The 13,253-nt window shown below is 44.9% G+C and overlaps 3 protein-coding genes across 3 annotated transcripts; 2 read left to right on the top strand and 1 right to left on the bottom strand.

Annotated features, from left to right (window-relative positions):
• The first annotated feature begins 281 nt into the window (after positions 1 to 281).
• LOC119363160 (protein EFFECTOR OF TRANSCRIPTION 2-like) lies at positions 282 to 3,290 on the top strand. The gene is made up of 3 exons (XM_037628471.1): positions 282 to 529; positions 747 to 1,109; positions 1,893 to 3,290. Exons 1-3 carry the CDS (start codon positions 449 to 451, stop codon positions 3,096 to 3,098), a joined length of 1,650 nt encoding a protein of 549 aa, XP_037484368.1. The 5' UTR covers positions 282 to 448; the 3' UTR covers positions 3,099 to 3,290.
• A 259-nt stretch (positions 3,291 to 3,549) lies between these two features.
• LOC119367581 lies at positions 3,550 to 4,316 on the top strand. Its single transcript, XM_037633060.1, has one exon. The coding sequence runs from the start codon at positions 3,603 to 3,605 to the stop codon at positions 4,131 to 4,133; it is 531 nt and encodes a 176-aa protein (XP_037488957.1). The 5' UTR covers positions 3,550 to 3,602; the 3' UTR covers positions 4,134 to 4,316.
• Positions 4,317 to 5,025: 709 nt separating this feature from the next.
• On the bottom strand, positions 5,026 to 13,223 carry LOC119360802 (SUMO-activating enzyme subunit 2-like; the record flags this gene model as incomplete). Its single annotated transcript, XM_037626296.1, has 10 exons — positions 5,026 to 5,628; positions 8,538 to 8,635; positions 8,791 to 8,973; positions 9,067 to 9,160; positions 9,470 to 9,699; positions 9,779 to 10,219; positions 10,980 to 11,081; positions 12,008 to 12,226; positions 12,328 to 12,411; positions 13,092 to 13,223. Coding segments are annotated over 10 exons (1,887 nt in total), but the record flags the coding sequence as incomplete, so codon positions are not given.
• Between the last annotated feature and the right edge of the window lie 30 nt (positions 13,224 to 13,253).

The raw sequence follows: 13,253 nt of genomic DNA, 5'->3' as shown, positions 1-13,253 counted from the left end.
GCGACGACGCCTAGAGCAGCGCGCGGGAAGGCAATGTCCTTTTTTAATGTTCAATTAAGTTTAAGTAGACTTTGATCGGCGTTTGGCCGGAGTTTTAATGTTTAATTATGTTATAGTTTGGACTTCTTAATGTTAGTTATAGTTTGGACTTCTTAATGTTGGGTGTTTTTAGTCTCCGCGCACAATCAAAAAAAAAAAACGAATACAAACGTACGCTCAGCCGACTCAAACGAGTACAAAACACGGTCGCTGCCTTGGAGTTGCTCTAACCCGCATCTGTGTGAACGGCTGGACCGATCCCGGCCGAGCGATAAAGTTCAAAATTCCAAATCGGCCACGATTCTCGAAAGACGACAGCCCCTCTCTCGGCGGCGATGCGACCGGCGGCGGCGCTGAGCCTACCTGCCAGACACTACCAGGGAGTGCGCTAGGCAGAGGCGGCGTAGCGATGCCTGCAGTCGCCGCCGCCAGACTGAAGCGGGAGGACTGCCCCCGCACCAAACACGACTCCCTCTTCTCCCCATGGAAGGTGCGTGCGTGCTCCTCCTCTCCTGCTTGCCGTCTGCTACTGTCGGCAGCCGCTGCAAGCTTTCCTGATTGGGAGCTTAGTTGACGAGATCCGGCCCGTGGCCTCCATCCGCACTGCTACGCGATTTCCACCCCGCGCCTCAAATTCTAGGGTCGGATTGGAAAATCTTGGGTTCTTGATTATAGCTTGATTTGCTCCTGAATTCCCCCGTTTGTAGGTTCTTGTGGGGCCGTCGGACTGGGAGGACCACTCCGCCGGCAAGGAGGGGGTCCAGAGGTATCACACACGCAACCTCCCGGATAACTTCCCTGGTCTCTACGAGCTGGGCGTTGCAAGGCCTTCCTATGATGGTGTCAGGGCTGGCAGAAATCGATCAGTCGTCGTCGTGGTGGTGTACCTCGGGCAGGCCGATAGTGTCAGGGCGAGGCTCCAGCAGTACGGACGGACAGGGTCACACCTGGACACCGGGAATCCGTTGGCTGCTGTCGGTAAAGCTGAGATGAACGCGCTCACGGCAGGACCTGGATTGTTCAGGGAAGTCTTCTCCAGAGGTTACTCCGTGATGTTTCGATGTGCGCTGGTAAGTGTTTTCATGCTTGTTTCCCACTTCTTACGATGAGAAGGGGTTTGTTGAACTGTCATACAAAAATCTGCACTAACACACCAATGATGCCTCATAGTTTGATGATAAACAAGTGCACGCATCTATTATGAGAGTTATTAAAATATGTCAATCAAGGCTGCAAGTTCTCGTGCCCTTTAGGTTTCAAGAACAGCATCATAGCCTCCTGCAAAGTAGTTACTTGGTGGTGTTCTCTGTTGATATTGTTTTGGAGACTTCCTTTTGAAGTTTCTTCAAATTCTCATGCTCATGCTGTTCAAATGTGCATATAAGAGTGTCGTGTTAATATGTCCTTTCCTTTGAACCCTTGCTAATGTTTTTATAGTTATAAAGTTTACATGTTGGCTGTTTGGTGCAGACTTGTCATTGTGCAGTCTCGTCTTAACTGTTTCCACAATATTGCCTTCAGCACTGAATGGACTGTAGTTGATACTTGACAATATGTATGTATTATGTGGTTGCCTGGTTGGTCATGAACCTAATTAAATCATGCACACTGTTCTTGGAAATTTATTTGTACGGCATTTACCTAGCCATATTTTGTAAGTAGTGGTTTAAAGTGAGTATGTGAAATCTTCCGTTGAAAGTGATGCATGAAGGGAGATCCATAAACAATGCTTCTTAGTATCTTGTACAGAAACAGAACGGATCATTTTTTATCTCTAGCCGTTTGTATTGTGATTATGTTGAAAATATACTTGCCATTGTGCCTAATGTCTTCGTTACTGTGGGCAAAAACAGATGGGTTCCAAAAAAGCAGCTGAGAAGACTGAAGCTCAGCTACTGGGAGTATTTGATTATGCATGGAACAAACTGCAGAATGGTGTGTGTCGTCGCGAAGAAATACTGCTCAAGTTAGAACAGGGAAGCCATAGATTATCTTTGCTTGGCAGAGTTCAGCACTTCAAACAGAGGGTGTTTGGAGAGAAAGCAGGTATAAAGATTAACAGCAGTGGGTCTGTTGAGATTTCATCTGGCAGTATGAAAAATATGCTTCCAAGAGTACGTAGGTTTGTCGGCTTCAGACCTCGTTTAGTTAACTCTGGTGACGGTTTAAATGAGGCAATTGATATTCACCGGAAATGCACACCTCAGACCAATACTGCTGGTAATAAACAAGCACGTAGAAAGTCTGAAGGATACAAGGTGAAAAAGATCGATGTTATTAAACGGCAAACTGTGCCGACAAGAGAAGCCGAAGCTGTTTGTGGTGTAATGCTAGAAGATGGTTCTTCTTGTCTGGAGGATCCAATGGAAGGAAGGAAAAGGTGTGAGTTGCACAAAGGTAGAAGAGTCAGAGTCGCATACAGTCGCAAAGTATCCTCTTCTAGCTCCACTTGCCAAGTTGCTATTCCAACTGTTGAATCCATACCTCAACAAACTGCTAATCCAAGTAAACCAGATCAAGCATGGCAAACCAATGCAGACCAGTCCAAAAATCTGTCGACAAATGTAAAGGAGCCATCACAGCAAAGGAACAGCTTGGAAGCAAAGGAGATGAAAATCGGAGAAGCTCCTACAGAAGATGAGGCATATGGAACCTCCCATGCAGAATCTCAGTTCCACCAAGATGAGCCTGTTGGAAGAAAGTGGTTTGAGCTACTCAAAGCACAGAAATCAGCCAGCGCACCATCGTTGAGAGGCCAAGGATGTCAGACGAGAGAAGCAAACGACGACGCATCAGCCATATGTGGAGTAGTGACAGATAATGGGTACTGCAAACTGGCACCAGTGACAGGAAGGGAAAGATGCGAGGAGCACGGAGGAATTGAGGTCACTGGTGCTTCATCGGCACCATGTTCCGGAAGGTCGGGATGGCCATCTGTCTGTGGAGCTCGAGCATCCGATGGTTCACCTTGCAAGAATCAGCCAATCGCAAGGAGGAAGAGATGTGCGTTGCACAAAGGTCAAAGAGGGTGCTGTGCCTCCACGCCATCCGTCAAATAAAAACATTGTCCCATTGATCCTGTTGTGTGTTGTAATAGCATTTCTGATACGGATTTTGAAATTACTGATTATTCCATTTTACAAGGTTTTGATTTGTTGTTCATGTTGTAAACAACATTGTTGATGATAGATAAGAAGAAAGTGTAACTGTGTTGATGAAATTTCGGAGCTATGGATAATTGGGTTAGCTGATGGAATGTTGGAGAACAATTGGTTCTGCCTGTGACCACCCTCTGAACATTATACGCACTAACATGATTTTGAGCTTATACTATGCACATTACTTCATCTTTATCTGTGTGCACACCACATATACAAATCTCTGTAAATGTGTACAGAAAGCAGAGCAATTACCTCTACAACTTGCGGGGAGAGCACACGTGTCATGCGGGTAGAGGTCATCCTCGTGCCGTTGCGCCTCCGCCTATTTGGAGCCTCCAAAATCAAAAGGGAACATCCGAGGACGCGAGCACCCTCCACCTCCGCTCAACTCCGCGGACCACTATGCTCCCGCCGCAACTCCCCGGACCCGCCGGGCACCTCCGGCTCGCCCTTGCCGTCACCGCCTCCTTCGCCATCAGCTGCATCGGCCGCTCCCGCCGCCGCCGCCGCGCGAAGCACAAGCGCATCGCGTTCCCACCCCCGCCGCTCCGCCGACTGGTCTCCTCCTCCATCCGCCGACTCCTCCCGCGCCCGCGCCCGCTCGGCGGCGGATGGCCCGGGCGAAGGGGGAGGCGGAAGGCGCCCGCCGAGGACGTGGTGCTGCTCGTCCTCTCTCTGGCCCTGGGCGACAGGCTCGCCGTCCTCGCGGAGGCCTGGCGCGCGTCGGGCCTGGGCCAGGCGCTCGGCATCTGGGCGGCGGTGTGGGGGCGGGCGAGGAGGAGGAAGAGGACGAGCGGGCTCCGGAGGCTCGCGGCGCTGCTGCTCGGGATCGCGTTCTGCGCGCTCGCGTCGCATTTCAGAGGGGCGGCGTTCTTGGAAGGCCTCCGGAAGACGGGCGGCGGCCGGAAATTAGCGCGGATTTTCCTGCACTGATTGATTTTGTTTCCCCGTTCGATTTCTTTAGTATGCATTTGCCCGAAACGGCGACAGAATTGTAGGTTTCCTTGTGCGGATGGATTGTGTTCCTCAACTGTTGATGTGATTTTGTTGCGGCTGCTGTTCTACTTGGAGGCATTCTGTTGGCGTCCTGATGAACTCGACTGTTGATTTGGAGCATCTTGTTCGTCTGGTTTTGCTGGCTGAGATGGAAGCATCAACGAATTCATTTGTTGCAATGGCTATGTGTTGCTGAAATGGTAGTTCAGTTATTTGCTGCCGCTAACTAGCGGACGTGCTCTCACCAAGTTTAGAGGTTTTTCTTCTTAGAATCAACTCTAGATCTTGGCAATTTGAGTGCATATTGTTTGATTTTTTACCAGAGAACTGTTAAAAGAAACAAAACATAACCGAAATAGGACCCTCTTAGTTAGCGAACGTTAGCTAGGAGGAGGTGGGCCGGTGGCATTTCCAACTGAGATGACAACTTCTTCGGAACAACATTAACATTTTCTTCCAAGAAGATATTTTTTTGAAAACTGCCACCATTTGATCTCACCAGCAACTAAAACAGCCAGCAAGAGCATTTGACCTCAGAGCATCTCCAACAGACGCACAAAAACACGCAATGCAAATTGTGATGTGCGCATAATCCAGCACCCCAACCAAATTTACAGCATGCATGCGCTTTTTCACTTGTATCCAACCTTTTTCACCTTTTTTTACCCAACCTTTTTCACCTTTTTTAACACGAGCTATTTTACAGGTCCTGCTGAAGCTGTCCAGCACCCAAAAAACCCGAATTTTAGCACACAAGGCAGTTTTTGGGCGCATATTGAAAGAAAAAACCCTCCCAGCTGACGTTCACCCGATAACATTACCAATACGATACAGAAAGAAGAGCAAAAATTATCGTCCATTCTCCTTCGCAGAGAAACACAATTTCACCCTTACAGCTGACTGTCAGCGGGGCATTAGTCGCTCCTGTGCCTACAAACTCAACTACAAATTACATTCCTATGGCGCAGTATCTAAAGCCAAAAATATGTCCCAGGGGTAGTCACTGATAGCTCAATATCATCATCAGCCTAACATCACCACATAGATAAGTTACCAAAGATGCTACGTTGGAACAATGAGTTAGCCATGACAGCTATTATCTCTAGACGAGCAAGACAGTAACGACTGCTATTGCAATCTCTTTTTCTTGATTAACGCTGGGTTCCCGTCGAGAATCGTACAATCTTCGTCGTCTTCAACAACCTGAGCACTACTAGATGCGTCACAGTTCTCCTTTGTTTCCAACAGTTCATCCAGCTTGCGCTTCATCCCAGGTTTAGATGGATCCTCAACAGCGTCATCAGTGGCATGTGCACTGGATGAAGAAGCTGCCAATTTGTTCTCCCCATTACTATTAATCTGTTTCTCCACCGGAGCAGACCATCCAGATAAAACCATTCCGTCAGGCTCTTTCTCCTCGTCAAACTCTTCCCTGCATGGATCACAGAAGAAATTAAGCTCTGGTCGTTGACAGAGGTACTTAACTGAAAAAGTACACATATGACAGAAACAAAGTATTCAGGTCACATTCTGACTCTACAGCACTGCAATCTATCCATGTATATGAGGTATGATATTAAGCATGGAATGTGTGAAGAACATTACTGTACATGAAAAAACCAATTTGTATGTGAAACCATTTTGTAAAACAACCAGTTTCAGCATCATGCTACCACTCTAGGACAGTGGGAAATCATCTGCCAACTTTAATTAGCAAATTGTATGTATGAAGGTGTTCTATGTATTTTATAAAGACTGTTGGAAGGCAAGGGAAACCCAATAATTTTATATACAACGCATGGGGGCTTTGGCTATGGCATCAGGAATCAAGAAGGAGAAGATGTCTTAAGCTTTGCTCTAGCCTACAACATGATTGTAGCCAACACCCTCTTTAGAAAGAGAGAATCACATCTGGTGACTTTTAGTAGTGGCCAACACTCTAGCCAGATTAATTTCATCCTCTCGAGAAGGGAACATAGGCGTGCGTGCCTAGACTGTAAGGTGATACCTGGAGAGAGTGTTGTACCCCAGCATAAGCTGGTGGTTGCTGACTTCCGCTTTCGGATTCGTGTCCAGCGGGATAAGCGGGCTAAAGTCGCTAGAACGAAGTGGTGGAAGCTCAAGGGGGAGGTAGCTCAGGCGTTCAAGGAGAGGGTCATTAAGGAGGGCCCTTGGGAGGAAGGAGGGGATGCGGACAATGTGTGGATGAAGATGGCGACTTGCATTCGTAAGGTGGCCTCAGAGGAGTTTGGAGTGTCCAGGGGAAGGAGAAGCGAAGATAAGGATACCTGGTGGTGGAATGATGATGTCCAGAAGGCGATTAAAGAGAAGAAAGATTGCTTTAGACACCTATACCTGGATAGGAGTGCACACAACATAGAGAAGTACAAGATGGCGAAGAAGGCCGCAAAGCGAGCTGTTGGTGAAGCAAGGGGTCGAGCGTATGAGGACCTCTACCTACGGTTAGGCACGAAGGAAGGCGAAAGGGACATCTATAAGATGGCCAAGATCCGAGAGAGGAAGACGAGGGATATTGGCCAAGTCAAATGCATCAAGGACGGAGCAGGCCAACTCTTGGTGAAGGACGAGGAGATTAAGCATAGATGGCGGGAGTACTTCGACAAGCTGTTCAATGGGGAGAATGAAAGCTCTACCATTGAACTGGACGACTCTTTTGATGAGACCAGCATGCGTTTTGTGCGTCGAATCCAGGAGTCTGAGGTCAAGGAGGCTTTAAAAAGGATGAAGGGAGGCAAGGCGATGGGCCCGGATTGTATCCCCATTGAGGTGTGGAAAGGTCTCGGGGACATAGCGATAGTATGGCTAACCAGGCTTTTCAATCTCATTTTTCGGGCAAACAAGATGCCAGAAGAATGGAGACGGAGTATATTAGTACCAATCTTCAAGAACAAGGGGGATGTTCAGAGTTGTACTAATTATCGTGGAATTAAGCTGATGAGCCATACAATGAAGCTATGGGAGAGAGTCATTGAGCACCGCTTAAGAAGAATGACAAGCGTGACCAAAAACCAGTTTGGTTTCATGCCTGGGAGGTCGACCATGGAAGCCATTTTCTTGGTACGACAGCTTATGGAGAGATATAGGGAGCAAAAGAAGGACTTGCATATGGTGTTCATTGACTTGGAGAAGGCCTATGATAAGATACCGCGGAATGTCATGTGGTGGGCCTTGGAGAAACACAAAGTCCCAGCAAAGTACATTACCCTCATCAAGGACATGTACGATAATGTTGTGACAAGTGTTCGAACAAGTGATGTCGACACTGATGACTTCCCGATTAAGATAGGACTGCATCAGGGGTCAGCTTTGAGCCCTTATCTTTTTGCATTGGTGATGGATGAGGTCACAAGGGATATACAAGGAGATATCCCATGGTGTATGCTCTTTGCGGATGATGTGGTGCTAGTTGACGATAGTCGGGTGGGGGTAAATAGGAAGTTAGAGTTATGGAGACAAACCTTGGAATCGAAAGGGTTTAGGCTTAGTAGGACTAAAACCGAGTACATGATGTGCGGTTTCAGTACTTCTAGGTGTGAGGAGGAGGAGGTTAGCCTTGATGGTCAGGTGGTACCTCGGAAGGACACCTTTCGGTATTTGGGGTCAATGCTGCAGGAGGATGGGGGTATTGATGAAGATGTGAACCATCGGATCAAAGCCGGATGGATGAAGTGGCGCCAAGCTTCTGGCATTCTCTGTGACAAGAGAGTGCCACAAAAGCTAAAAGGCAAGTTCTACAGGACGGCGGTTCGACCCGCAATGTTGTATGGCGCTGAGTGTTGGCCGACTAAAAGGCGACATGTTCAACAATTAGGTGTGGCGGAGATGCGTATGTTGAGATGGATGTATGGCCACACGAGGAAGGATAGAGTCCGGAATGATGATATACAAGATAGAGTTGGGGTAGCACCAATTGAAGAGAAGCTTGTCCAACATCGTCTGAGATGGTTTGGGCATATCCAGCGCAGGCCTCCAGAAGCTCCAGTGCATAGCGGATGGCTAAAGCGTGCGGAGAATGTCAAGAGAAGGCGGGGTAGACCGAATTTGACATGGGAGGAGTTCGTTAAGAGAGACCTGAAGGATTGGGGTATCACCGAAGAGCTAGCTATGGACAGGGGTGCATGGAAGCTTGCTATCCATGTGCCAGAGCCATGAGTTGGTTGCGAGATCTTATGGGTTTCACCTCTAGCCTACCCCAACTTGCTTGGGACTAAAGGCTTTGTTGTTGTTGTTGTTGTTGTTGTTGTTGCAAACATCCAGCTAAGGTATATAGTTTTTAAAAGACATCACTGGCATTAATACTAGGAAAATACAAATATGAACCTGTGCTTGATGTTAATGCTGCATGACAACTCCTGCTGGAAATCCTCAACAGTAAGCTTTGTACCATTAATAACTGGAGCTGGCAGTTCAGCCAAGACCTGTAACAGTTGATCAACACTAAGCTGGCAACAAATATATTGTAATCGACAATGTAGAAACAAAAGGGCCACAAATTAGAGAGGGGACAAATGACATGGGAGTGCATTGGCCCTTGCCTTGAACAGGAAACATTACGAGTCTATGAGGATAGTACCTTCTCAAGGTTTAAAGCATAGTTTGCAGCCTCGTCTTCCTCTAAGCCATCGCCATCCTCAAAAACAAGTGTAGAGCCAATCATTACCAACGGTAGGTTCATTCCAAGTTTGCTTTTTATAATCTTGTCGATAACCTCCTTAAGCTTTGTGACCTTAGTGTTAACATCCAGCAGAAGAGGGGTCTGATGCATTCAGTTTTAGTTTCATGTCAGATATAAATACAAAAGACAGGAATAACATGTAAGAACCGAGACATCTTAGACAGTGCAAAATACCTCAGAGCAGACATAGCATGATTCATTAGGTTCAAAAGGTTCTACAGGCATCAGGAGCAACTTCTTTGTAGGATGTTCAAGACAATACGTCATTCTGTAACATTTCAAAAAATTAAGTAGTATTTACTGTATTGCCGGTGAGATGGGCACAGAAACGCATGAAGAACATATGATACCATGTAAAAAGGGGTGCCGGAAAAGTGGCAATCGCAGCACTCTTTTCAAACTACTCCCTCCGTCCCATAATATAAGAGCATTTTTACACTAGTGCGGTGTCAAAAACGCTGTTATATTATGGGACGGAGGGAGTACCATATTCAGAAAAGAGGTACACCGAACTGTAACAACATCAGGAAGAAACATAGGCAAAAACAATGTGAGATAACAAATTAAGTATAGTCACCTGTAGTTCTTGTAATCATCCCTGAGAACTTTGATTGCTTCGATAACAATAAGACCAGCTATTATAGCATTTGTTGTTGCCACAGCATGAACTATGTTTCCAGCAACACCTTTAGCTTCAAATACGCTATGTAGTGGTATACCAAAAGAGTGAGCTCTGATATTAGCCGCAGCAGTAACAAACTCAACTGCTAACTGGTCATCCTTGTCAAAAACCAAGTTCCCTATTTCCTGAGATCAGAAAAAATGAATCATATACAAGAAAATCATTTCTTAAAAGTTACAGAACTTGAACATAACACATACAGACCTTCTCTCTTTTCTCAAAAAACAATTTAAAAGCCTCCAAAAGCACTCTTGAATTTTCAGCCAGAGTCCATATCTCTTGAGGATTTGTAAGACCTAAAGATGCCATAGCAGAAGGCTCTTCATGATCATTACTGCAGTCCCGTGAGCTACCATTTTGCTTTACTGCTTCAGGTAATGTGTCTCTAATGTATACTGGATTTGGTCTTCTCCGATTCTTCCAGGTTTCTTCATTCTCTAAGGCAACTTCGATATTATAACCAAATACATGATCATAAATCCTCTGAGCATACTGATCAAGATCTTCATCAATATCCCTTTCAAATACATCTAATTTTGAACTGCTGCCATCTTTTGAATGCACATTAAGGTCATTATCTTGGTTCTTATCACCAAATAGCTTAGCAAAAAGAAGCTCCTTTGCCCAAACAATGCAGTGCACAAACTGCAAAAAGGAAATTAAATAATGCCATTAAAGCTCATTGTGTGTTTCAAAAAATATTACCAAATTTACCAAGTAAAAAGTGTTGATACTTCAAATACTAATTACGTGACAACTGTGATTACCAAAAGCAAGCAAATGAATGTTTGTTAGAAATTTAGAATGTATCCTCTGTGCATTAAACTCGCATTTTGAGGATTCCAAGATATGCAGCATTCACATCCGGAATTACCTGTCGTTGAAATGGATGTATCTAGATGTATTTCAGTGCTAGATACATCTGTTTGAGACGGAGGGAGTACAATATTAGGCAACTAGGTCAAAAAGCATCGAGTTTAAATGACTTTTCTTGCAAGGTTTCATCAGAACTAATCCAAGAAACAAAGGCCGAATAAATAAGCTTATTTCTAGATATAAACTGGGTTACAGGGGTATGAAGCCATTAATAATTTAATACAAAAGAATACTGACTATTTATATAAGAAATATTCCTTCCCACATTAAACAAAACTATGCATATTAAGACCATACAAACCAACATAATACTTAGCTTCAGAAGAAATAGCAGAACTTAACTAATACTCCCTCCGTCCCAAAATTCTTGTCTTAGATTTGTCTAGATACGGATGTATCTAACACTAAAACGTAACTAGATACATCCGTATTTAGACAAATCTAAGACAAGAATTTTGGGACGGAGGGAGTATCATGATAAGAAATGCAGACATGAAAATAATCAGCATGCAGCGGCAAAAAGAGGAACCTTTGATGGGGTGCTTGTAATTGTGCAGACTGGATATGACTTTGGGATAGGCTTAGGTTGGCATTCATAGCACTCTGTTTTACCCTTGACATGAACAGTAACCTGCAAAATAGAATGACAATTGCTTTTAGTAAAGCATTAACTTGACCTATTCAGCAGAGAGCCAGACTCCTTGATTAGTTCAGTGACCATTGCTTTCACAGTTGACAGATGTGCTACAAGTAACGAGGATGGTAAAAACAACAGTGAGGTACAGACAAAAACAGAAAACTCATTTTATACCAAGCAGTTTAGGCCTGGCCACTAAATGGTATGCATTTATATCAAAGTAACACTTGGGTTTTGACAATTGATGTGCATGAATCAAATGCCGACTCATATTGTATGCTCGTGGCACAACTATTTGATGTACAAGTTTACAGATTATGTCACTTATTCGGCTCTTGATGGTCAATTTTTCAGCTTCAAGTCAATTATGAAATGCAATGATATGTACACAACTACCAAACAAATGTCAACCATATGCAAAGCATACACAAAATATAGCATAAATACCAGCACTACATGCTGCGGGTTGTATATAGGATTTCTAAATACGTCATTTTTTTAAAAGCATGCATAAGCAGCTCTTATGGAAGAGAGTGGGCAGATGCCTACTTTCTGTTATACATTGAGCTTATCTACACCAGGAAGGCTGAGTTTAGAAATGACAATGCATTTCCGCATGTGTCCTAACGTAATTGTGCAAAGGTCCAGACCAAACATTTAGCCATGTTATCAGAGTGTACACAATGGCCATCTCAAGTGGAAGGTTGTACACCTGGGGTAAATATTACTGCTATCTTACTAACAAAATGAGAAGGGACCACCAATGGTTAGCACACTGGCCAACAATCAAATATCATGGAATACCTTGTAACAGGAGAACTACGAGCAAAAGACAAACATATGAATACCCACAGGCACTAGTTACAAGGGAGATGCAAAGATATAAAGAGAAAAAAAAACATGATATTTGGTCCACTCACCTGTCCAAGAAACCCAGTGGTCCCACTTTCAACCAAAGGAACTTCAGCAGCAAGGCAGAGGCGATTCACATGTCGTCTAGCATCCAAGTTATCAAGGCCATTCAAAACTACATTAAACTGCTTGAAAAAGTCAACGTTGAACTGGGCATCCTTAACATTTGCATGGTGTGACTTTATATTGATATTTGGCCTAAATTTCAGAATAGCATCACGAGCAACCTGACAAAATCAATGGTGGAAACATCATAAGCAGGCATCAATTATGAAGAAGTCCCCAAGATAACTATACCATCATATGTTCATGTAGAAAATATACTTACATGGGCTTTTGACTGTCCCACATGACTCTTCCGAAACAAAAACTGTCTGTTAAGATTGCTGACCTCAATGGTGTCCAAGTCAATCTGCATAAGAAAAGCAACAAGATGAACCATTTCAGAAGTGTGTCAAGCAAATTGATTTGTATAACTTTAGTTGCCTGAACAAGGATTACTCCGTGTCTATTTAAAGACTATTTTGCATACAAGGTACATCAACCTCAAGGAACTACTGTGAAGATATCACCTTTCATAACAGTACAAAAACGTGAGCCAACTGGGCTCGCCCAATGCACAATGATTTTTTTTGACACAACAACACACCTTTGTTTGTAACTTTGACACAAATGACACACTTTGTGACATTGGCAGGTGGCCCCTGACACCACATGTCAGTGACAACAAGGGTGTACCATTTTGCCAAAGCCAAACAAAGGTGTGTTATCAAATTCCTAATGCACAATCTAAGAAGGCAGTACCAGCGCCCTAAAATCAATACAATCAAGCAAGCGCATATGCAGGTAAGCACAGCCTAGAGGAAAACCTTGGATAGAGTAGCGGCCCAAGCAGTTTATGCATCTACGTTTCAGCTTCAAGTCAACGCTAACACCATCACAGATCCCGCTACCGACACATAGACGCACCAGCAATCCACCGCGGTGCCGCCGACAACAGCTAATGTGAAGAGCTAGATTCGAACTAAACCTAGGCACGGTGTCAACAGAGGGCGCGGAAGCAAGGGGGCATGTGGTAGATAACAAACTTACGACGTGTATGTCGCTGAAGCCGGAGAGGGCGAGGGTCTTGAGGAGCTCGCACCCGATGCCTCCAGCCCCGACCATGAGAACCTTCGCCGCCTGCGCACAAAGCGAACAGCAGCAGCACCGGACGAACCGAATCAGGCGCCGAGATCCCAGAAACAGGAAGAG

Source organism: Triticum dicoccoides, chromosome 2B (genome assembly GCF_002162155.2).
Source record: "Triticum dicoccoides isolate Atlit2015 ecotype Zavitan chromosome 2B, WEW_v2.0, whole genome shotgun sequence".
Classification (NCBI taxonomy): Eukaryota; Viridiplantae; Streptophyta; class Magnoliopsida; order Poales; family Poaceae; genus Triticum; species Triticum dicoccoides.
Note: the sequence above shows the minus strand (reverse complement) of the source record. Positions and strands in the feature narration are given on the sequence as shown.